The sequence below is a fragment of the Zingiber officinale genome, chromosome 9A, assembly GCF_018446385.1.
Source record: "Zingiber officinale cultivar Zhangliang chromosome 9A, Zo_v1.1, whole genome shotgun sequence".
In the NCBI taxonomy this organism is placed as follows: Eukaryota; Viridiplantae; Streptophyta; class Magnoliopsida; order Zingiberales; family Zingiberaceae; genus Zingiber; species Zingiber officinale.
This window is the reverse complement of record NC_056002.1, coordinates 117,267,692-117,293,760: the sequence shown is the minus strand read 5'-3', so window position 1 is coordinate 117,293,760 and position 26,069 is coordinate 117,267,692. Positions and strand designations below refer to the sequence as shown.

The 26,069-nt window shown below is 34.9% G+C and overlaps 1 protein-coding gene across 2 annotated transcripts in view; it reads right to left on the bottom strand.

The window, feature by feature from the left end:
• The window catches only part of LOC122019773 (1,4-alpha-glucan-branching enzyme 3, chloroplastic/amyloplastic-like), a 53,965-nt gene that overhangs the window by 20,279 nt on the left and 7,617 nt on the right, over positions 1 to 26,069 (bottom strand). For both annotated transcript variants that reach the window (XR_006122026.1, XM_042577286.1), the window contains exons 6-14: positions 25,187 to 25,276; positions 18,743 to 18,818; positions 18,524 to 18,631; positions 17,238 to 17,328; positions 17,048 to 17,149; positions 13,229 to 13,331; positions 11,228 to 11,365; positions 2,894 to 2,965; positions 1,878 to 1,982 (exon numbers count right to left, since the gene is read on the bottom strand). Coding sequence is in view for 1 of the 2 variants with exons in the window: in XM_042577286.1 (XP_042433220.1) it covers positions 1,878 to 1,982; positions 2,894 to 2,965; positions 11,228 to 11,365; positions 13,229 to 13,331; positions 17,048 to 17,149; positions 17,238 to 17,328; positions 18,524 to 18,631; positions 18,743 to 18,818; positions 25,187 to 25,276 (885 nt within the window). In the remaining variant the exon portion in view is untranslated. The remainder of the gene's footprint in view (positions 1 to 1,877; positions 1,983 to 2,893; positions 2,966 to 11,227; positions 11,366 to 13,228; positions 13,332 to 17,047; positions 17,150 to 17,237; positions 17,329 to 18,523; positions 18,632 to 18,742; positions 18,819 to 25,186; positions 25,277 to 26,069) is intronic.

The following is a 26,069-nucleotide window of genomic DNA, read 5'->3' as shown; positions in this document are numbered from 1 at the left end:
CAAGTTGGGCGTGTACAACATGTACAACCCAACTTGAGGAGGAGTGTTGAAAATAAAATAGTAATTGTAAGCATGCTTTGCCATTTCCCTAGATGTCTTTTGGGCTTCCCTAGCTTCCTTTAATGTCTTCTTGGAAATATGTATTTCATTTACTTTTTTCTTGCTTTACATTGTATTTACAGAATCTCTCTTGTACATTTGCTACAGCAAGAAATAGAGAACTAGTCCTATTATTTTCACATCTCCTTCAACGTGCAACCCATGGATGATCAAATAAGAAAAAGATTAAGATGTCATGGCATGTTCAGCAATGACATGTATAATTGCTTAGTTATAAAGGATGATTGATTGGAGTTTGAGAGATTATGAGTTGAGAAAAACCAAAGAATTAGATAACTAAAAAATAGATTCATCTCTTTCTTAACAATTCAGACTTTTGGGATGAATAGCTAGTCAAGCTACTTTAACATGCTACCCAAATAAAGTTGTCTTGACTTCAAATCTTGCATGTGTTAAAAATATTATCCATGAATCCATGTGTTATGCTTGGACCAGTCTAATCAAGTATATCTAGTTACACAATAGTCTAATGAAGTATACCTACCTACATATTGAGCTCAAGTTTTGGGGATAAGATGTTAGTCAATCCACTTTAACATATACTTACGGAAACTATCAGAATTGAAGTCAACCAATCTATTAGTGGGAAAATATCCATGTAGCATACTTTATGCTATACTAGGAGGGTTATATGCCTTTCTGATATTTGGGAATTCCGCTAGCGGTTGCGCGTCTTCGGATTTATGATTACATCACCCTACTTGATTCTTTGGTCCTAAGGATCAACGCTTGGGCACAGGGAACACTATTCTATGCTAGCAAGGCACAACTCATCACTTCTGTGCTTTAGGTAGTGGAGTGCTTTTAGTTGTCCATCTTGCCAATACCTCAGGGTGTTATTGATATGTGCAGACCTAAGGATGAAGGTGGCTTGGAGGTTCGGGACTTGCGAGCTTGAAACCTATCCCTCCTTGGCTAAGGTCTTATGGAGGATACCAAAAAAGGACGGCCCTTGGATCAAATGAGTTAATTATACCCGCGGTGAGCTAACATATGGACATGGGAGGCAGCCTTAGATTCCCCTCTGATCAATCAAATACGGGATCTGTTGGATAGAGATTAACAGATTGGTTTACTGGGTGGGGGTCGGCCATATACTTCCTTAGGCATTCTATTCCTAAAAAGTCATGGGTTCGAATACTGTGGCGGACAAACTTACTGTCAAGTCATGCGACCTTTTGGATGCTGGCACATAGCCATCTTCTCACCAAGGACAGAGAGAATTATCGGGAGGATCGACAGTGTACAAGTGCGGGAGAGCATCTATTCTTTGGCTGCCCCCACCCCCTATTGCTAGATTATGGAGGAGGATTAGAGATTGACTATATATGACACTGGAGATGTCCACCTACCGGAAAGCAATGAGAGTCTTTGGTAGACACTACCATGGTAGCAGGGTGTTGACAAAGGCTCGTCATCTAGCCTTATCATCTGTTATTTATTATGAATAACAAGCTAAAAACTATAGTTTCTTTGGTGAGGGACAATTAAACATTAAAAGGATTTTCAAGAGTGCGCAACTTCATATACACCGGTCCTTGTGAGTTTTACTCTGATCTTATAGTTTGTCAGATATGAGTAACTCCTAAGGAATAACTCCTGTACTCTTGGTTCATACTATACAATTTTTTACTTATCAAAAAAAAAATAAAGGATAATAGTTCCAAACTACAGGCAAGCAAATATTTGGAAAATAGGAAGGTACCACAAAAACTAGCACGATTTCTTGAAAGGTAAATTATTTTTTATTAACATACTTTATGTAGTGCAGAGCCTCTAAACAGAAGATTGTCAGATCCACTAATATGCTCATCAGTCTTGCTGAACAAAATCTCTGCAAAGGACCGTCCTCCTGATATAGACTGCATTAGATCATCAAAATGTATAATTAGTCATCAATTAGGAAAAAAACTAAGTTAATGTTACATTAGAGATTGAGTTAGGTCAGATAGAGATAGTAACTAAAATACAAACTGGTGTTTGCCTTATCATTTAGGGAAGATGATGCTTTTATTTAGGCGTTTCCTCCAATTTCATGCACTCATGCCAATTCAAGACTTTTATTTGCTATATAATTTCTTGCCCTAAGTTACATGAATTCAATCATTGTTATGTTGATTGCTCCGCACTTTAAGTTAGAACTATTGGTGCTGAACCTGATAAACTATGACCCCCTCAATCATTAAATCAATTTTTTTTTCACATCCTGCCTAGTGGTTGTACATAATAAAATAAAACAGACATTTGCAGGTTCACAAATATTTCACTGTCTAATCTGTCTTATTATGTTGTTTAAATTTTCCTACTTTAACAAGAGAAGCAAGATGACTATCATCACTGCTGCTGCTATTGGTCATTAGTTGATTGTAGAGCCAAAATATGGTAGGTAAATTATGGTACATGGCCACAAGTACCAAACTGCCCACAATTTGATTACTGGTAGTGACCCAGGATAAAAGCCTTGACTGAAACAGTAGGAGAAAACTCATCTATGACAAGGATCTTAATTGATGCAAAAGAATGGACTTTGTTTCAGAAACATTGATGTGAACTGGTAAGATTTATAGCAATATAGGTTAATCTAGTTATAATTGGAAAATATTCTTGAAAGCACAGAAGGTTCTCATCATCAAATAGTATGGATAAACTACTTCAGTTGGATAGTCCAAAACCAAATAAATTGAAGAATAACTAGAGAAATAAGCTTCAAAGAGAAAATTAGATAACATAGATACCAAGCTCATCAGAACCTATGAGACACAATAAGTGCTACCTGATTATGATTCTCAGCATACAAGAGCATATTATGTCTGTTTAACTGATTGCTCAGAAGTACACTCGCAATCTGCACTAGACATATAGGTAAATTGTTAGATTAGGATACAAGTTAGAAACAACAGTTATCCTATGAAACAAAAGTAAACAATAAAAGTTATCATTCTAATTCTGATGAAAGATAATTCCAATGTATATATTATTAAGACATTTTGTGTATTATAACACTCAGTGAATTGGAACTTTGTTTAACCATGTATACAATAATATCAAATGGTACAGGTGACATAAACAACTCACAGTGAAGGGCAAATTTTGACCCAATTTCATTGTGGGATTATAGTCAATGCTATCACACGGTTTGGTTTCTTTGCGCAATCCCCATTCAAGGCTATGGGTTTCATAGTGCGACAAAACCCTACTTCAAAATCACAATTTTATATTTCTTCAAAACCTTTTCTCCTGAACCTCCTGCCACTGTCATGGAAGCCTAGCCACAAAACTGTCCTACCTTCCTTAAATCAGCTTGTGATTTCTTGCTTGCTCAGCTTTCTCCCTAAAATTTGTATGTGATTTGCTGCCCACCCAATTCTCATAGCTCTTGCTCTCTCATACCTCACTCATCGTGAATGAGTAAAATGTTGTTGGTTTCATTATAAAATTCAAACCCAGGCATACAATGCCGCAAGAGACTACTATTATTTTCTCCTTTTTTTCTCATGCACAGAATATCTTTGTCTGTCTCATTAGTTTTCAGCTTTCTGCCATTGGGTGCCCATCCTACATGGGCAATTCTCAAATGCCATTAGGTCTCATTAGAGATTGCACAGGTGTTCAAGATTGGAGATCTACAATAAACTATCGTGTGCTTTTAAGATGTTCCATACCCTAAAAAAGTTTTAAAAAGAAAAAAGAAAGGAAAATGCAGTGACAAAATGTCATGCAAAGGAACAATACATGCAACTACCCTAATAGCTACATGTGAGCTTGTTTAGCTTAAACAACTAATAACAGAGATGAGTATTGCTTCTGTTGAACCAATAAACTATGTTACTATTATCAATATATATTAGTTACTATATTTGTATATATTATTTATCATATTATCAGTATATATTAGTTAATATATATCTGTCAATTAGACTAATTGTTAATTAGTTCTAAAAATAGATCCCTAGTTTGTAGATAAATATGCCTCACTCTTTGATAAATTATATGGATTTTTTTTCTCTCAAGTATCATGGTATCAGAGCCTTAGTGATTAGAAATTAGGGTGCATCTCCGCCGATTCACTCCCTCCTCCCACAAGCCCTCTACTGCACACGCCCTGCTAAGAAACAATCCTAACCAAATTCCAGACAATCAAAGAAATTAGGGCAAATCCTCTGAGAGAGAAAAAAAAATTGCCACGATCCGACTGCCTATTTCGCGTTCACGCTCGTCTCTTGCCACGACAACCTTTCCGCCGCATCAGTTCGCAATCGCGCTGCCCATTGCTGTAATCACACTCGCCTCGTGCCACGACAACCTCAGCGCTGCTTCTTGCTATAGCAGTCACACGCGCGTCCGACCCAACTAAGTCGCCACCCCTGCCATGGGGCTTCTTCTTCTTGTCTTGCTTCACCACTTTCGATGTCTGCCCTTAGACCTTTCCGACGCAAGCTAGAGATCCGTGCACCTTAGCTGCAGAGGCTCCATCTCCTATCACTGCTTTTTCTCTTCTCCTGTTGCTGTGCTTTCTCTTCTCCTGTTATTGTTGTGTTTTCTCTTTCCGACGCAAACTAGGGATCTATGCACCTTAGCTATAGAGGCCCCATCCATCTCCTGTTGCTACATTGTCTCTTCCCACCGTTGCTGCGTTTTGGTCGATTGTCCTTCTCCCATGGGATAAAAGCTTATGGCTGAGAATAAGCCTTCTATTGTGACAGATGCAGTGCCTGTGATGTCTAAGATCACGTATATAACCTAAATGGTTCGAACTATTTGAATTGAAGTAAGATTTTTCGTCTTTATCTCCGAAGTATTGATAAAGATGATCATTTGACTGATGATCCTCCTAAAGATGATTCGAAACATACATGGCTCAGAGAGGATGCTCGCTTGTTCCTTCAGATTTGGAATTGTATTGATAGCGAGGTAATTGGTTTGATCAATCATTGTGAATTTGTTAAAGAACTGATGGATTATTTGATTTTTTTTTTTTGTACTCTAGAAAAGGGAATCTTTCCCGCATGTATGAGGTTTGCAAAGCTTTTTACCATGTGGAAAAATAAGAACAACCTTTGATTAATTATTTTATAGGGTTCAAAAAGACATATGAGGAGCTTAATATGTTGTTGCCCTTTAGCCCTGATGTGAAGGTTCAACAAATCCACTGTTTCTTTTCTCTATGTTTTCTCTTTCCAACACAAGCTAGAGATCTGTGCACCTTAGCTGCAGAGGCATTATCTCCTGTTGTTGATTTTTCTCTTCTCTTGTTGCTGTGCTTTCTCTGTGCACCTTAGCTGCAGAGGCATTATCTCCTGTTGTTGATTTTTCTCTTCTCCTATCGCTGTGCTTTCTCTGTGCACCTTAGCTGCAAAGGCCCCATCCATCTCTTGTTGTTGCATTTTCTCTTCCCACCGTCACTGCATTTTGGTCAATTGTCCTTCTCCCGTGGGATAAAAGCTTATGATTGAGAATAAATCTTCTATTGTAATGGATGTAGTGCCCGTGATGTCTAAGATCACGTATCATAAGCTAAATGGTTCAAACTATTTGGATTAAAGTAAGACTATTCATCTTTATCTACGAAGTATTGATAAAGATGGTCATTTGACTGATGATCCTCCTAAAGATGATTCGAAACATACATGGTTAAGAGAAAATGCTCGCTTATTCGTTTAGATTCGGAATTGTATTGATAGTGAGGCAATTGGTTTGATCAATCATTGTGAATTTATTAAAGAACTGATGGATTATTTGACTTTTTTTATACTCTAAAAAAGAGAATCTTTCCCATATGTATGAGGTTTGCAATGCCTTTTAACATGTGAAAAAATAAGATCAGCCTTTGATTAATTATTTTATGACATTCAAAAAGACATATGAGGAGCTTAATATGCTACTGCCCTTTAGCTCTAATGTAAAGGTTCAACAAATCCAACGAGAGCACATGTCTAAGCTTCTTTGTTGGCCTATCTCCTGACTTTGAGTCTGCTAAGTCACAAGTTCTCTCTGGTTCTAAGATCTCTCTACAAGATGTATTTAGTCACATCCTCCGTATAGAAAACAAGATGTATTTAGTCACATTCTCCGTATAGAAAGTACTACACCTGTTCCACTTAGTGGTGCTTTGGTAAGTTGTAATACTAATTATGTGCCTGAAAGATCAACTAGTCACAATGAAAACAAAGGAAAAGGCTCCCAGGACTTGCAAATTCGAAGGCCAAATTCTAGTGGTATTGTATGCAATTACTATTGTAAGTCAAGCCATACAAAATTTGAGTGTAGAAAGTTTCTGTACAAAAATCAACAAAAACACTTGACCCATATTGCATTCACTAATGACGCCGCTGATAAATCAGTCCTTATTTCTGCAAATGAATTTGCCAAATTCTCAAAATATCATGAATCATTCAAGTCGTCATCTCCCTTTGTCATTGTTATTGCTGATTCAGGTAAACAAATATGTCTTCTTTCCTTATCCTCCAAATAGGTCATTGAATCATATGACTAATAATTCTAATCTCTTTTCTACTTTTCAATCCAAAGCTAACACTCATGCTGTTACTATAGCTGATGTGTCTCCATCTTGTGATTGTGGGTCTGGCACTATCAATCCAACCCCTTTGCTTTCTCTGCCTTATATTTACCTAATTTATCCTTTAATTTGCTCTCTGTTAGTCAATTAACTCATAATTTTAACTGTTGTGTCTCATTTTTTTTCTTCTAATTATTGCTTATTTTAGGATCTTTTGACAAACATGAGTCTAGAGGCCTTTACATTCTTGACACACCGCTCTCAAATTCTTTTGCTTGCTCCAGTAACACTTCTCCTTTCGAGGCTAGGTTGGGGCATTCATATCTCCCTTTGCTCAAGAAGTTTTGTCCACTATATGGTAAGGCGTCTTCATTAGATTGTAAGTTGTGTCAGTTAACAAAACATCACCATCTTAATTTGAGTCCAAGAGTAAATAAACATGCTATTATTCCTTTTGAATTAGTTGATTCTGATATTTGGGGTCTTTGTCCTATTTTATCTAAACTTGGTTTTAGGTATTTTGAAGGAGAGCCTTTGCGCAATGGTAAAGTTGTTTTGTGACCAAAAGGTCACATGTTCAAATCCTAGAAATAACCTCTTACAAAAAGCAGGGTAAGGTTGCGTACAATGGATCCTTCCCCAGGACCCCGCATAACGGGAGCTTCGTTCACCGGGCTGTCCTTTTTTGGTTTTAGTTTGTTACTTTTGTGGATGATTATTCTCATGTAACCGGATTATATTTAATGAAAAATCATTCCTGTTTTGTGCTTTTTGTGTTGAAATTAAAACTCAGTTCAATACGTGCATCAGTACTTTGCGAAGTGATAATGCTAAAGAATATACATCTCCAATCGTATATGGGTCAGAATGACATGCTTCATGAAACCTCTTGGGTTGACACTCCGTCCAAAATGATATGGTTGAACGTAAAAATAGACATCTTTTTGAAACTGTAAGGGTCCTTTTATTTTAAATAAATGTTCGCAAACCTTTTTGGACTAATGCAATTTCTACAGTATGTTTTCTCATTAACGACATATCATCCTCTGTTCTTTATAGTGAGCCCTTACAAAATCCTTTTTCCCAATAAGTTATTTTTCCTATTAACCCTAGGATATTTGGTAGTACTTGTTTTATTCAGGATGTTTGTCCACATGTCACTAAATTAGATCTTAATTCTTTGAAGTGTATCTTCCTTGGTTATTCTCGTCTTCAGAAAGGTTATTATTGTTCCAGTATTAACAAATATCTTGTCTCAATTGATATTACCTTCGTGGAAGACACACCTTATTTCCTGTTCTCACCTATTCCAACTCATCAAAGGGAGGATGATGATTTGTTGATGTATTATATCACATCGTCCGCACCTGTCCCTAAACCGGCTCGCCTCCTATTATTCGAGTTTACTCCTAGCATCACCCTCTAGATTCATGTCGTGCACCTACTATTCTGTCATCAGATCCAGTCCCGAACGATGATCCTATTGTGTTACACAAAGGTAAACGCTAGTGTTTTACTTATCATACTTCTTTTATTTCTTATAATGGCTTGTTGTCTTCTTCTTGTTTTTTTATTACTTCACTTTACTCTATCTCTATTCCTAAGACTATGCATGAGGTCATATCTCATTCTGGTTGGAAAGATGCAATGGTAGAAAAGATGAATGTTTTAGATGACAATGACACTGACACTTGGAACTTAACCGATCTACCTTTAGGGAAATAGGCTATTGGATGCAAATGAGTATTCGCAGTTAAAGTCAATCAGAATGAGTCAGTTGCCAGATTAAAGGCTCATCTTGTCGCTAAAGGCTATGCTCAATGCTCAGATCTATAGAGTGGATTATTATGACACGTTTTCTCCTGTTTCAAAGTTAACATCCATTCGATTGTTTATTTCAATGGCCGCTATCAACTTGATATCAAGAATGTTTCTCTTCCAGGTTTTGTTGCTCACAGGGAGTCAGGGCAAGTTTCTCGTCTTCGAAAATCTTTGTATTGTTTGAAATAGAGTCCTCGTGCTTGGTTGGGAAAATTCAATTAGGTTGTTGAAAATTTTAGTATGATGAAAAGCAAGTCTAATTATTCTGTGTTCTACAAGTAGTCAGTAGTTTGTATCATTTTATTAGTTGTCTATATGGATGATATTGCTATCACTGGAAGTGATACTACGAGAATCTCATCTGTTAAATCTTTCATTCTTACTCAGTTTCATACGAAAAACTTGGGGTGCTAAAGTATTTCTTCGGTGTTAAAGTTATGAGAAAAAAGACATATTTCTATCTCAGATAAAATATGTTCTCGACTTATTAACTGAGATGGAAAAATTTACGGCAAAGCCTTGTAGTGTTCCAATGACTCAGCACATACATCTCACATGAGATAGGAAACTATTTGAACATCCTGAGAGATATCGAAGATTGGTTGAGAAGTTGAATTATCATACCGTGACTTGTCCAGATATTGCATATTTGGTTAGTGTTGTCAGTCAATTTATGTCATTTCCAACCGTTCATCATTTGGCAGGTTTCAAAATGGATAGAAGATCTACTTTAGGTTATTGTATCTTTGTAGAGGAAATTTAGTTTCATGGAAGAATAAGAAGCAAAACATTGTGTCATGATTCAGTGCAAAGTCAGAATATAGGGCTATGGCACCGTCTGTGTGCGAGATAATGTGGACATATCAACTCTTGACTGAAGTAGGACTTAAAATTCCAATACCAATTAAACTATGGTGTGATAACCAAGTTACTTTTCATATTGCATCAAATCCTGTATTTCATGAGCGAACTAAGCATAATAAAATTGATTGTCATTTTGTTCGTGAGAAAATTTAACAAAGTTTAATTTCTACAAGATATGTGAAGATTAGAGAACAACCTAGGGACATCTTCACAAAAGCTTTAAAAGGGGTTCGAAACTTGGGGGGTTCGGACTTGAACTTAGGGGGAGCATTACCAAGATATATTAGTTATCATATCTATATATATTAGTTACCATATTATCGGTATATATTAGTTAATATATATCTACCAATTAGCCTAATCATAATTTCCTAAAAGTAAATCCCCCAATTTGTATATAAATATGCCTCACTCGATAAATTATATGGATTATTTTTATGTAAGTATCTGTTACCAAGTTCAAGCTACCTGCACATCACCTCCAATTTAGGTTTTAATGCAAGGGCAAAGCACATACAAGGTTGACTACTATTTTGTCAAAGAGAAAAGTAAACAAAAGAGATCATTAGATCTTTTGTTACTTTGATAATCAATTAGCAGGCTTACCAAGCCAATGAAAGGTCTTTGAATTGAATATATTTGTAAAACTTTAGGAATCAAGGATATCTTTGAACCAATTACGAGATATATTTATATAAGGGTCCTAGATGTAAATATTCTTAACATAACTTTAACATGTTTGACCAAGTAGTAGGCAATATCATTTGGAAACAGCAAACAAAGAACAATCATTTCTTTGTTTATTTTCTATCATTGTCATCTTGAATCATGGTTTAAAATCTCGTGTCATGTCAGACGACATGGGCAAGACTTATTGTTCCGCCCGCCAACTAGCATGGCACCAACATGACCCCGGAAGGCCCTGCGGCCTCGCGCACGCATCGTACAAATGAAGGCCTTGCAACAGTCTCGGGCCGCCAAAAGCCTCACGCAAAACCGCGATGGGCAGCACAAGGCCACTGAGTTTTATTTTTTAAATGGTTAATTCTTTCCCCTCTTAATTATTTCTCCTTCATTCTCATATTTTATTTATTTTTTATTACTTTCATCCTTAAACACATGAAAAAAATTCATTTTTACTTAATTTTTCTTATTCCTTTCCTCCTTAAATATATATGAAAAAATTTCCTCCTTAGACGGATTAAAATCAATTTAATTTAAATCTACTTTATCCTAATCACTTAATCACTATGTCTAGACTTTAATTAATCCTAAATTGAGTTTTTTCTCAATCCTAATTTTTAAAATATTAGTTTAACTTGATAGTAAATATTTATAGTAATCAAATATTATAATAATATTTTTTTAATTAATATATTTTATATTAAAAAGGTACCGAAACTAGATCGGGACGATACGATACCGAAACCGTATTATTCCGGTAATAAACTGAAACTCTGATACGGCTCAAAATTTTAAACCGTATCTTGAATTTACCCAATGAAGTAACAAAAGGCATGGGGATGGCAGTCAACTAGATCTTGAAAAGCATATTTCGAGATTATGTTCACAAACAATCAAATATTAATATGATCCTGTAGATCCCTTGGTCAGACCACTAAATACGTTGACAATTAGTATTTGAAAGCATAAATTGGCCACATTTTCTTCTGTTCCCTAGAATTAATAGCTTTTCATTTTCTTTTTCTTTCTCTTTTTTCTTTTATAAAAGGGTTGAAGCGTGGAATCCAAAGAGAAAATAGAACAAGGTTGTAACTAAGCAATCTAATTTTGCAACCTTTAGGATATGTTAAAGCTGAAGTATAATGAATAAAGGATGAACAAATAACTTTGTAGACAAGGAAATTTTTACAGCAAATCGGCTGTCTGATTGCAGTCAGATACCTTATTCATGCTCCAGTCTTGATCTGGGACATTCTCAAGCAGCCACAACCACATTTCAGACACAGAAGAGTTAACCCAGTAGTCAAATCCCAAACCGCCTTGCGTTGTTGGCTCACACAATCCAGGATAAAATGTGGCCTAAAATATAAAAAAGAAAAACTCATCAAGTCAAACAAGTATGAACAATAAAAGGTTAGCTGTGTAACTGAGACCAATGTTATCAAATGAAATAAACCAACTAGAAATTGTTCTAGTTTTCATGTTCTTAATTTATTACATAGCTATGCAACTGAACAAATACAAGTGTGAAACAAAATCACCATAGATAGAGCAATTTCATAGTTCACCAAAATATATGTTACACAAAGAGAAATAGTATGATATTGGTACAGACCCAGGGATAGCATACTGCAGGTGAAACTTGGCTAGCCTTGTGAGCTAGTTGGAAGAGTGAGTGATCTTGATGATAATTAGTGTTTGATGGAAAATGAGAGCACAAGATCTCAAAAGATGTATGCAGCTTGGGAGCTTGGAGAATAAACATTGTCCTTTTTTTTTAATGGTTTGTTGTCATTTTGCATATAGCAAGTACCAAAATAATATTTCTCTCCCTTGTCTGTTGTCTGCCTGTTGGTTACTGCCCTTCTAAATTTCCCATGACTCCTTTTGCCCCTTCACTTTTAATGGTCTCAATTCACCCATGTCCACCACCTAACAGCTAACCTCTCCCCAGCCAAAAAATGCAGGTTTTTATCTTGATGTGTAGTAATATTGTCAGCTTCCTTGTTTTATTATCTGAATGGTGCTTTTTCGATCTTCATGCTAGATCTTCTAGAGTTTCTAAGTGTGGGTAAGAAATCATATACAGCAATTCAGAAACTTTAAATGTTTTAAATTCAATACAATTCTAGCTATTTTGAACTGTTTTATATTTATATTCCAATTTCCTTGGCTGGATTTGGTGGTTGTTGGTCATTTCTTGTGCTACCATTCATCTTATACTTGCCTGTTTACACTGAATTATATTCCAACTTTCTGGTGTTGGATTATGAGATTAAGACAAATTTATCCAGGGCCCTAATAGTTCAGCATCAAAATACAAACTTTCTTGTACCACATGCCAAAAATTTTAATGGTGTTGCTCCTTTGTTTACTTGCTCTTTGCGGGAAAAAAGAAAATATTTCCTGACTACTTAATTTGTTGTTTCAATAGAATCCTCGGTTTTCTGAAAACTTCAGAGGAAAATTCATAGGAATAATGGATTCTTTTTATAAACTTTCCCCAACATAACATCTCATAAATTTTCAGAAATAGGAGACTTTTTCAAGAGAAATTAAGATTGATTTTAAAACAAAGGATGTCAGCAAAGCTTTTATTTTAAACAAAGTGAAAATTTAGAGGAGTTGGTGAGCCAACTGATGTCATTTGTTCAATTCATGTATAATGTCTAATGGTTTACTTTGAACATTGTTCATGATATTGCTTTCAACTATATACTTCTATATTTAATGTGATTTACTAATTACTAATATATACTTGTATATGTACATTGTTATATATCTTATAAATAAGTACAACTGTGTCATTCTGGTAAGAAACTGAAATACCAACACAGCTCATGATTTTAAACAATGCTATTAATGTTCACTGTTAAGGTTTGACTGATGAATACTTATCAATATAAATATGTTATGCATAATGCATTTTCCATACATATAGTGTATTATCGTCAATATAATAGTTTAAAATATTTTATTAATATAGATATCATGTGTGGTCACATATATGAGCTACATTACATGGTAGGTTGATCACATAACAACTGCATACACTTTTAAAAAATTTGGCATATACAGAAGTTTGATTTTGGAGGATTAAGTTTATTGAAACTACAATTGATAGATAAATTGGTTGTATCATAAGATATTGAAACGATTCACTTAATATTGAAAACCAGGTTGCCTAATGAACATGGACAGATGACAAGTTAAATGACTTACGTCTTCAGCAATTGTAATAATATCAGGATAAAGTTCATGAAGCATCTCATTTGCCAGGGTAAGGTATATTAAAGCATCCTTATCAACATACTGATTGCAATACCTAAAAGAGAGAATATCAATCTGGCATCATAACACATAAAAGGAGAATGCAAGAAGAGAAACAATATAAAAATTAGTAGAAAACAAAAACCTTAAACTGTAATTACTAGGGATGCTCTTGAATATAAACCAACCTTAAGCTAAGTTAATTATGCAAGTATAAGCAAAAAATGTTATACATGTAGAGCTTTTAATTTATGAAACAGAAACTAGAAAGACAGCCTCACAGCATGTTAATCAAATGTAATATACCCAAATTGCCAACCAACAATGATTAGGCCAGTGTGGAAATGAATATGAGGAAAAGAGTTCTAGCGTGTCTATATCCATTGGGTAATAGGAGAAACTACAAAGAGCAAAATTTCACTAGATAAACTCAAATGGGTAACTAAGTCATGGTTAACTCCTGAGACAAAATTGTGTTCAATGTAGGATATCAACATTTACCCATGGAAACAGAAGCATGTCTAAGCAGAAGAACTCGCCACCTACTGCACCCATCTTATAGACGGTAAACTGTTTGTAGGCAATGTAGCTTCGGTTAGAATGGTATATTGTCCCAAGAATACTTCAACCATTTGGGATCATTTTGAAAGCTTACATAGTCAATAGTAAGTTGTTGGGAAGATCAAAAGGTTTTGGTTTCATTTCCTACGCTGGCAAATAAAGTATTCATCAAGTTATTCAGGGATCAAACTAGATATATGACTGAGCATTGATAGTGGGTTGTGCATGCTCGTTGGTGGATCACAATCATGCGTGTTGCAGCCTGATTTTACCAATGCTGTTGATGATTGATGCTCCTCCATAGTTCAAAGAACCTTAAATCACCCCGAATAGTACTTCTAGGGAGATTGTTGTGTTGCATTCAACTATGGCTCATTCACGTGGCCAAAACGGTCTAGGAGCACTGGAGCTCTTTGGGTAACTCTTCTTAGCAATGATGCCTTTATTGTCTCCACAGCAGACATTCCACTCTTTCATACCCCAATAGCATGGTTGGCTTAGGTGTCTCAAGCACAGTCATATATATAGCCATGACAATGCCCTATCTTTGCACGTACCTCCTAGACCATTGATGACCTATCACATTAGGTGATCTATTAACAAGCTCTCAACATGTCATTGAAGCTTTAGCCGAAGATGACACCCTCTCATTTGGAGATAGTTTGTTACATGTCTCAATGCTCGCTCAATGTTGGACAACAAAAGGTGAAACCGTCACCTCGATAGCCCCTCGAGGATGGCCCCCCACTATTTGGAAGGGCGGTAAATTACAGGAGGCTTCGCCCAGCAATAATAGCGCATGCAAAGGAGGGGTTGAGGCAACCAACGGGGCATTCCGCACCCGCTAGGAATCGACCCCGACCTATTGATAGCAACACCCTTGCATGAACCAACTGTGACAGCCCTTGGGGGCAATGCTCACTCAATGTTGCTCCTTTGGTAGGTGTGGCCTTCCTCAGTGGTAGATTGCTTGAATTGCCTATCGACATTTGGAAGTGTTGCAACAATTATAGTGTGGCTGAGGAACCTACATGGTTTAGGAGAACATTACATTGTCAAATTTGCTTGTGATGGAACTCTTGATCATTTGTTCCTAATGTTTGTTATAAAACAAACAGCCATGATATACGTGATAGTCTTGCATTCATAAACACAAATACTCCTATAAAAATTCCTCTTAGAGCCTCCCTATCAATGTTATTAAGCCATACTATAAGGAAACTTGGTTATCCTTCTTGTTTATGTATTGCTTACTTAAACATTAACTTAATTTATGATAAAGAGGATTTACCAACTTACTAGGAGACATGTGAGCCTCCATTTTTGCATGTTAACTTTTCCACAAGGTCACTTATTCTCATCAATAACATTTCTAGATTCCATAAACAACGCTTAGTCACAATATTTAATCACTTATTTGAAAACCCGACAAAAAAGAAGGTTCTCAATGAAAGAAACTTGATCCATCAAAAGTCAAAGCAAACATAAAGACACAAAATTCCTTATTAAACAGGACCAACAAAAAAGATAACAAAGCAACTTTATTCTTTAAAGGTTAAAATGAAGAGAGACATGCAACACTTTCTTCCTCATTAGGCATGATGATTAAGGGAAGATGATGACAACTCTTCAAGAGTTAAATTCTCCATGATAATGGGGAATGATGCAAATAATAATGAACCAATTAAAAAGAAATGATATAATAATATAAATAGAACCATCATTTAGTTTTATTTTTATTATACACAAGAAACTTGGTATTTTATTATATTGTTCTTTGATAATCTAGTCTATTTTACACCTAAGTTGTAAGAGATTGGGTAATTGTTTATATATAACCATGAGCTCATTGGATGGGCCCCATATTTACAACCAAGATGAAAGGCAGTGCTAATGTAGAGCAATACATGGCACTCTACTAATTCATATGCAGTGCCACAACATAGTGCCCCACGGCTAGACAATATACTTTTTCACAACCTTAGAGGGCAGTCTTTCCAAAGTAAGAGAAAGAGCATCTTGCATAATTCCTTTTCAGAGTCACTATAACTTTCTGAGAGCTTTCTACTGCCAACGAGTCTACAAATGAGAGAAAGCAAGAGCTCTACTGCAAACGGTATAACAGGAAACAAGATCCCTCAACTTTCCAGGCCAAGTAGAGCAAAGACCTCACATCTCGAATAATTCCCAATAAGACTGGCACCACCTCAAGATGAGTGATTCAACCCTAGGGCAATTTCCAAGCATCAACCTACCTCAAGCTGTTCTCCAATCACCTCAGACCAAACACCAAGAAACCTCTAGTCTAGGCCAAACTGCTACAAACTAGATTGAAGCCAACCCTGAGTCATTGCCCTTGAACCTCAATATTCCCCTAGCTAACCTGCTAGTTGTATTCCTCTAGCTACAAGCCCACTTTGTAGTCCAAACCTTAATATTAATAGAATTTTATAGACTACTATTTTGTATTGTGATTACCATCATAACAAATAGATGCAATTTCCTAATTTCATCAATCTCAGTTTCTAAAAACTTTAATCTCTTTGTAAACGATCTCTCCTTTTCCTGGATTAAAAATTTGTTTGTGCTGTTGAGCAACGGCAAAACTTCTCATTGAGTCTAACCCAAGATAATAGAACAATAGTTGGAGGATTCCTCTAAGGTCAGTGAACCTTCCACGGCATTTCAATTATGCCCCACAATATTAACTGAAGGACTCGCAATATCTTGTTTTAATTATTAAGATATGTGAAATGGATTATGTTACACAACATGCTTGTCATTCAATGATGTTGAGATGTTTAGTTTATGTCATTATGTATTTCTATGAGATGTATGTGAGTCTATTCTTGATTTCTGTTTGTGGACTTCTAAGTATATATTATTATGTGATGAAGGGAACTCATCCGATAGTTCGACAACATACTGGGAGCATAACTGTGTTTGATTATGAGAGTATAGGGGTGATATACTAAATGTGTATCAACAGGTGAATAACAATATAGTGTATTATTATTCAAGATATTTTATATCTATTTGCAATTAAATCTATTTTAATGGAAGTTAATGCTTATGGCAAACTCATAAAAATTAAGAATAATGACATCATGTCTGTTTACAAGGATATTGTATAGACTTAACTTATATTGACAGTGTCAAATATGAAAATGGATAACTATATATTTTCCATAAAAGAGCAAAGGATCTTACTCATCCATGTCACCAGTGAACGTAGAAAACCCATTGTGTGTATACATCATTGACGGGAGTGAGTGAAATTGGAAGCCATCAATCTGATATTCTGCAACCCACCTTTTCAAATGTAATGGTTAGAGAACAAAAGATGAAATATTTAAACATACAAGTATAGAAGAGCTGTATTTTAGAAAATAGGCAGTACCATTTCAAGTTAGATAAAAGAAAGTGTAGCACATCAACATCCCCATATTTAAACATCCTGGTGCCCCAGTATTTATGGTGGCCTCGTTTCCCTGACAAAAAAATTCAAGATCTCCGAAGAGAATTACAGAAAAGTTCACAAGATCTATGGCACCTAGTATTTGAATGATTAAAACTTGAAATTCAAAAACTCAAAGGAAATAGTACAAGATTAATTTAAACTAAATACGAGTGAAAATAAAGAGAAGGGGAGCCTTGGCGCAACGGTAAAGTTGTTGCCATGTGACCAAAAGGTCACGGGTTCGAATCATGAAACAACCTCTTGCAAAAAGCAGGGTAAGGCTACGTACAATGGATCCTTCCCCGAGACCCTGCATGGCGGGAGCTTCGTGCACCGGGCTGCCTTTTTTTTTTTTACGAGTGAAAATAAAGACTAGAGACAATTTTGGTATATCTAAGAACTAATAATTAAATCACTTGCCACAAAAAGAAATACAAGAGAAATAGAAGAGCATATAAATCTAAGTTATCCAACAAGGTGTGCATAATATGAGTTATTCTGAGAAAAACTCTCTTGAGGACCTTATGGTCAAGTAGAAGGGTCCTCCCCCACAGCCTAACAAACTAACAAGATCAAATGATATTCATCCTTCTCTTTCTCACTATTGTTCCAAATTTTGGTGACCAAGGTATAAATAGATAGAGAGAAACATAATGCTCAATGAACCAAAAACTTCCATGGAACAAATTTATATGTCGAACAATTTCTCAACGATTTCAACAGTTCAAAAGCAGTTCTTTAGTCAATCTACCTATTTTCTTTTTGGAGAGAAACAGAAGAATTGTTTCTGTGTACTATACAAGAGCTTTATTTCTGTTCAAGATCATCATACTTCATCAATACACACAAGGTCTCATGTTTCAACAAAACCAGAGTTGAAAAGTGAAATGCATTTCCTTTTGTTCAAAATCAGTGAGCCTCAACCTTTTGTTTTTCCCTTGTTATTTACCCATTGTCAGTCAGCAGCAGGTACACAGGCAATTCGCTAGTAAAAAAACCAATTCACGAAAACAATCTTTTCAACAATTTGGAGTCATTAAGGGTGCAACTATCTCTCAAGAATAAAGAGTGCCTAGGTTTTACGTCCATCTTGGTTGTGATAAAAAATGAGAAATAAAGAGAGAATAGGCAAGCACTAGCTGTGTAACATCAGCTTAACCATAAAGCATACATATGGGAATCACCAACATTGGTTGAATAGATAAATCAAGCTGAAAAAATCATACCAGTCTGAAAGTAGCAGTCATTTGATCCATCAAATAGTGACAATCCAACTGACTCATCTGCTGACGCATAGGAATGAACGATATCTAGAAACACCAAAATCCCGAGTCCTGCATAGAAAAAGGCAAATGCTAATATCATTGAACTGTAAGATGATAACAACCTCATGACTCATGAATCACAATGAACATTGGGCTAAAGAAAAACTATTAAAAGCATACCATGTGCTTCATCGACCAATTTTTTGAAATCGTCTGGAGTCCCAAATCTACTACTAACAGCAAAGAAATTTGTAACCTGAAGTTCAAAATGGGCTTAACACATGGTATAGGAAGCACGATAAAAACAAGCCCTAAAGGCACATTAGGAAAAATATTGCATTGCTACTTGATTTAAATTTATTGTTTGACTGTCTAAATAGAGTGGGTCAACTCCAACAAACCATGCCAAATGAAACTAGACATATTACAATACCACTTAATCTAAATTTATTTTCTTGTCATTAAAATAGAGATCAGCTCCAGCAGATGATGCCAAAATGGAACTAGCTTGCAATTTGGAACGAATTCATTAATGGCAGTCTTTAATTGTTTTAAAAGGTGGTCACTTGAGCCACCTAGGTGGTTTTGCAAGGGACCGCTTTGCTTAGTAGTTAGGCGGTCCCTGTTAAGTGATCCTTTTAAAAAGAAACCAAGACGGATTCCTAGGAGGTCCAAGTAGGTCTTAGGAAAAATAAATAAATTTTTTTATATGTTGTTAGTTCACCCTACTTTTCTGCATCAGCCCACCAACACTCCTTATTCATCCGTTCCTCCCACCCTACATGACTTTTGTGTCCCTTTTTGCTTGTACCAATTTTTGGAATATTTTTTGTCTTATCTTCCCTAGGGGAGTACCCTGTTCTCTTAACGTTTTTTCCTCAAATTCATTGTTATTTTAGTCTTGGCACCAAAATGTTTCTTTTCCAGATTTTTAGCTCTGAAACTGTTTTTGTTGGTTGCAATGTGATATATGAAATGTTCCATAGTTGATTGTTGTTATGTGTTTATTGTTTATGTATAAACTTAGCTAAATTGATCGAAAGATACAATTGTTATACATATAATCTTTTTTAATTGAGTATATTTTTTATTATTTCAATATTATTTTAATGTCAACTGCCCTACTGCCTAGGCACTAGGAAGTGAGCACCATCAACCACCTTTTAATACTTTACAATCTTTGATTAGGATTATTGGAGCACAGTAGGTTTTAATATGACATGAAATTGGATCCTCTAAACCATGGTCGCTACTGTCAACTAATGTCCTTTGTAATGCTAACTGATTCATATGGTCGGAAGTAAATAGATACTTGATTTTGCACTAAATTTAGTGTTCAAATTATATGCAGTCAGAGAAATTGACAAAATTTATGATATCTCAATGAATAACAAGGTACTGATTTCCAATCCCCATGAACAACCTAGATGGATGGTCCCCACCAATATTAGATCATTAAATCCCTCAGAACCTGATGAGAACGTACTATGCTTATTACAAGGAACCCCAATAACCTCCAGTATGCTGACTTTATTCTGGTTCCTTGGTAGTTGAATCATTGAAAATTACTTGAAGCTGAGTATTATTACTGATGAACAATCTGGCTTCTGAGAACACAAGGAAGAATGTATTTCCTACCTTGCATTTTATGGTTGATTTTGTCTCTTGTCTAAGTAGCACATTCAAATACTGAAGACACTCTTTGGGGTATACCATCTCTCTGGTAAATAGCCAAGACAATGTAGCTGCAATCTTAATATTGGATGGCTGTATCACATTTGGATGAAGAGAACTGCAAAGATTTTCCAGCAAATTGTCACCTTCCTTGTGTCGTTTGACATACTGTTTTGAAATATAATGCCCTGGAGAACTAATTAATTGATTGTAAATGGTTGTGTACTCTTCTGATCATTTTTTGTGCTTTGCTATGCCATTTTTTTGTTTTTTTGGTATTATGTGCATTCTAATTCTTGGAATCTAACACTCCACTGATGATTTTTCCAGTTTCTCACTTTAAACCCATGTTTGGTAAGGTGGAATGATCAGCAAAAGGAAAGGCATGGTGGGAAAGATAAGTGGAACCCAACTGTCCCTCTATTTTCATGGAGAGATAGGAGTAGACTTAACCACGGTTCAGAACCGCCGGTTCGAGAAACGCCGATTCAACAGTTCCTAACATGTCGACCCTTAACCTTAACTGGCTAAGACGGTTACGGTTAACGGTTCAGAATTGCCGGTTCACGGTTCAAGATTATTATATTAAAAAATTTAAAATTTATTTAAAAAAAGGGCTTGCACTTATTTAAGTTGCTTACGTATCCCATTAGGGTATTTCGGAATCAAAACTCACGTAGTTCTTTTATATTTTTACCCGTTTACATTTGGAAGTGGCATTGTTGCTCACTTCCATTTTCCATTCCTGTTGTATTCATTCTTTCGATATCAAAATCTTCGAATTCGTCATCTGCAAGTTGCATTCCTTGGATTCTTTTCTCGGCTCTGGTCTAATCGTCAAGTAATGCTTAGGCTTCCAATAAGCCGGGAGACAAAATTGATCGTCGTTCATCTAATATGTTGTCGCCAGCAATAAACGTCTGCTCACTCATTGACACTGGACAAACTAAAATTTCTTGGGCAATCACTGAGGGGACAAGAAAGCTTTAAACCTCCTGTGACCACCACTTTAGGATATCAAAATTTTCACTATCTGCTTCATTAAAATCAAAAGATGTTAAATAATTCTCAAGTTCCTGTATGGAGATTCGTCCGTTCTTTTAATAAAAGTTATGCTTTTGCAAGTTTTAAATTAATACTAGTAGTTTATTGTGTTTTAGAAATATTAGTTTGTATTCTATATTTTATATAATATTGATTATAAATATCATATAAATAAATTCTAACATTATATCTAACATTAACAGGATCAGGAGAAGAAGGATCTTGATATGAAATTAAAGCATCATAATACAAAGTTAATATTTCTGGTAAAACTTCTAATTTAAATTTAGGATCTAAAGCAAATTCAATTAAATAAATTTCAGGAATAAAATAAAAATATTTTTTCCATTTAGTTTTCATAGTTAATATACAAGAAGATAAAGATTCATTATTATTCATTTAAAACTAATACTATACTAGAAAAATTCTCTAAAACTAAATGACAAGTGGGATAATAAATCTCGGAAAGTTATTCGGTTACATCGTTAAATACTTTTAAAATTTCACAAATACTACTACAAATATTCCATTGTTATATATATATATATATATATATATTTTGTGAAAAAAAATGAACATAATAATTATTTATATTGAAATGAATATTGTAATAATTGATATGCTAAATTCCATGTTGATACATCACGTGGAACTTTGTTAGGTTTCATTCCATTAGTTTTACAAAACCTACCTCATTGTTTCATTATAAATGGGTGTGACCATAAATAAGAAATTACAGTGCTAATTGGTTTAATATGATTTTCTAAAATTTTTAATACATTTTCAACACATGAATTTAAAACATGGCATACACAACGAATATGAAAAAACCACCAATAACATATAACAAACAAATTTTAGATCTTCTATACAAGCGATATTAGAGCTAGCATTATCTAATGATATTGAAAATATTTTATTAGTTAATCCATATTCTTCTAAAATTAAACATAATAATGCGATGTTATGAGTCGTATGTGATTCATCAAAAACTCTATAAGTTAACAATCTTTTTTTGGAGATTCCAAGAGTTATCGATCCAATAGCAAGTCGCATCCATATACAAATGTGTTTGCCAATAATTAATCTAAATATCGGAACATAAAGAAACTTTATTATTTAATTTACTAAATTCATCAATTAAATTTTTTTTCCTTGTTTTACTAATTTTTTAATTGTACAGGTAAGTATAGTCCTAGGAACACGTTTAAGACATGGATTAAGAGATTCTTTACAAAAGTCTTCAAATGTATATTTAGATCCAAAACTAAAAGAAAAGTGTTCTACGAAAACAAATTTAGCTAATGATTCTCTTAATTTATTATCAGAATATAAAAATAAATCAAAATAGTACTACAGCTAGTTGAAGAAAATCTAGATAATCGTGTTTGAGAATGGTCGAGTCCATATTCAATCAGGTGCATCGTTTCTAAGTGTCGTCTCAATGACCTATAGTTACCGCTGGCTTGGAATTTGTAGGAAGCATTGCAGTACTTACATTTTGCACGCAATTCTCCCGATGGAAGAGTAACCTTCTCAAAATGTTTAGTGAAAATAGAAGATTTTAAAGGAGGAATTTCCCGAACCTTAGAAGTAATTGCATCGACACTTCCTTATGTCTCAAGTGTCAGAAGGTGCTCAGTCTCATCATCGGTAGATTGAATGTTGGGGTCCTTGTGCGAATTCACTATTTTCTTTCCCTCCGAGATCGAGATGATGAACCTCCACGACCTCCTTCCATTGTAGTTGAAAGTTGGAAACGAAAGTGCGTAGAAATAGAAACTTGGAGTCGAAAATGTGTAGAGGATGCAAAATTGAGAATGAGAGTAGAGAAGATGTGTGTGGAAATGATGAAATGAACTCTCTATTTATAGAGTTTGGATAGTAACGGACACTAAATTATAATCATTGATAAAAAAAACGGTCAAATGATTTTAACCGTTGAAAAAATTCCAAAAAATCATCCCCACTCCCCAATGGCTAGGAACCACAAGTTAAAAAAAAAAAAAAAAAAAAAAAAAAAAAAAAAAAAAAACTTGAACCGGCGATCCGCCGATTTTTGGGGGCCTCCTGCCATGCCGGTTACGGTTTGACTCAACGGCCAACGACCCATCGACCTGGTTACGGACCCAACCCAGAGTCAGGCCTAGATAGGAGGAAAGGAAAAGGTAGGGCAAACATTTCCCATTTTTGGTCAATTTGGCCTCATCTAAATTGGGCAGAACACTCCATTTGGGTCAAAATGTCATCGATTTTAACACGGAAATGAATTAACTTTTAAGTTTTTGTTTAGCTGATTATTATTTTTTATTTTGTTTGATTTATAAAATCAATTTACCAAAAAGTTAGGTTTCCTCCCTCTCTATTTCCTTCCAACAATACGTTGGGAAAATTCCTGCACTGGTTTCATTCTCTTCAAGAAACATAACAAGGGATAATTTTCCTTATCTATTCCCTACAAAGTTATTTGTCTCCAACATTCTCTATCTCTTGGAAACATGACCTAAAAGAAAATGGAACAACCAAACTCTGTTATAGTAAAGGCCCATCCACATATAGAAACATCTGTTCTTGTATAGAATGGAAATTAAAAGTTGGTTTACATATTTCTTGGCTCTTTTATTTAAAAAGCATGCATTATGGCCTTAGTTTAAGATTATTTGCAAGCAAGTCAAGGGCACATTCTCACTGATCTTGTAGAAACTACTTAATCTTTTTTTAGTTGACACCAGGTATCCAGCTTAAGTCGACTAATCCTAGGATGGCCACCCAGCCCCACGAAAATTTTCCACCGACCACTTGGGTAAATCGGGAAATGCTCGTAGCGAGCGGCCCATCGGTCCAACGGTCTTAGGTCAACCACTCCTTAAAGGAAATTCATCCAAGCTAGGACTAGATCCTTAGATGTCAGGGACTGAGAAGGGGCCTCTCGCTGCACCATTGCCCGGGCTTTATAGAAACTACTTAAAGATCATGGAGCAATGTGGAAAAACATGAATCAATATCAATAACAAACTAAGTAGTAAATATAGTTTTTCCACCAGAAATAAAGTTATTAGACATGTTATTTTCACCATAATTTTTGTTAACAAATGGAAAAATAGAGAGCTAACCAAACATTTAAAACACTAGTATGCTATAGAAGGAAAAGGGCATAAAAATATTAACCTCACATATAATTAGGATAATACTAAATATTTGGGGTGTTAAAAATGAACCCAACCAACCAACCAACCTGACCCGAGTCAACACAAAAAATATCGGGTTAGGATTGGGAGTTTTAGGGTTTGGGTCAAATTGGGTTGGACTCGAAATCTGACCTGGACAATTGTTTTGGGTTGGGTTCGGTTCGGGTTAACCTGAATTTAGGATGAAGTGGAGCTTGAAACTTGAAATTTATTTACTTATTTTTTTTATGCTTGAAGATTTTTTGATTTTATATTGATATCACAAATTTTCATTGTGTAATATTTATTTTGTGAAAGATTTGAATTTCTAAACAGTTGTTTCTTTTGTGGAGTAATTAATAGTTTAGATAATTAAACTCTAAACTTAAATATTTAAACTCATGAATTATAACTATCATATTTAGATGAGACAAGGTTTGTTATTATGTGTTTAAATTAAAATATTATTATTATGTGTTTTGAATTTTTATTTAATTATTTTGTTAAAGAATAAAATAATATATCGCATAGTAAAAAATCAGATCAGGTTGGTCGGGTTATTCGGATTGGTTCAAGTTCGGGTTTATAATTTTTAGGTTGGTTCGGGTTAGGAATTTTTTTGTAATACCCTTGCTTCAACCCGATCCATCCAAATTGACAACCCATTAAATATTCAGAGCATCAAATTTATTTTTAAAAAAATAGCAGTTGATTAGTTACTTGAGAAAAAACAACTTACTTTATATCCAACAGAGGAATAATCCTTATGCTCAACAACCCCAAATAATTGAATGACATTATATCCTGCACTTTTCACGTGTGGCAATACCTGCAAAAAGAGAAGTTAAGAATAGCTATATAATAGTTTGTCAGAATAATAGTCCAATATAGCTTATTAAACCATTCTTTATACTGTTTGGTTATTATACATTGGCATAACTAGCCTCTTTTTCTTATCCAAAATCTTCTCATTCTTCCCTTTTGCTTCTCTATCCTGATATTTTTATTTCAATAGTAATAAATGCTAAAAAAAAATTACTCTCAGGGTTCTAAAATGCTGTTCAAGCAGCCACATACAGCTGCATAGGCATTTTAGATAAGAGAGTGTTTTGTATTACTGATATGTGGTCTCTTTAGGTGAGCGGGCTAGTTGCCCGTCTGTGCATTAAAAATAGAAGACAACTCAGTGCATGAAGTTCCTACTAATGCAAGGTCCTGAAGAAAGATCTATTGTACACAGTCTTACCTGCATTGCAAGAGGTTATTTTTACAACTTGAACCCTGACTACTTGGTCACGACAATATCTTTACTGTTGCGCTAAGACTCCCCTTAAAAGGAAAAAATATTAGTTCGGATCATTGATGTTCCAAAACTTAATGAAAACTTTTGTAATGATTTGTTTCTCCAAACAAGAAGATTAATTATAGTGATGTGAAACACTAAACTATGCCTTTGATGGGGTAGCACATAACAAGTCTTGACTTAAACAATTTATTTTGCAAGGATAAACATTTAAGATGTTAACTATATGCATGCTACTAATAGTATAGTCTATTTTTCATTATTATAATGTGTTATACGTTGAATAATTGATATATTTTTTTACATAAAATTATGAATT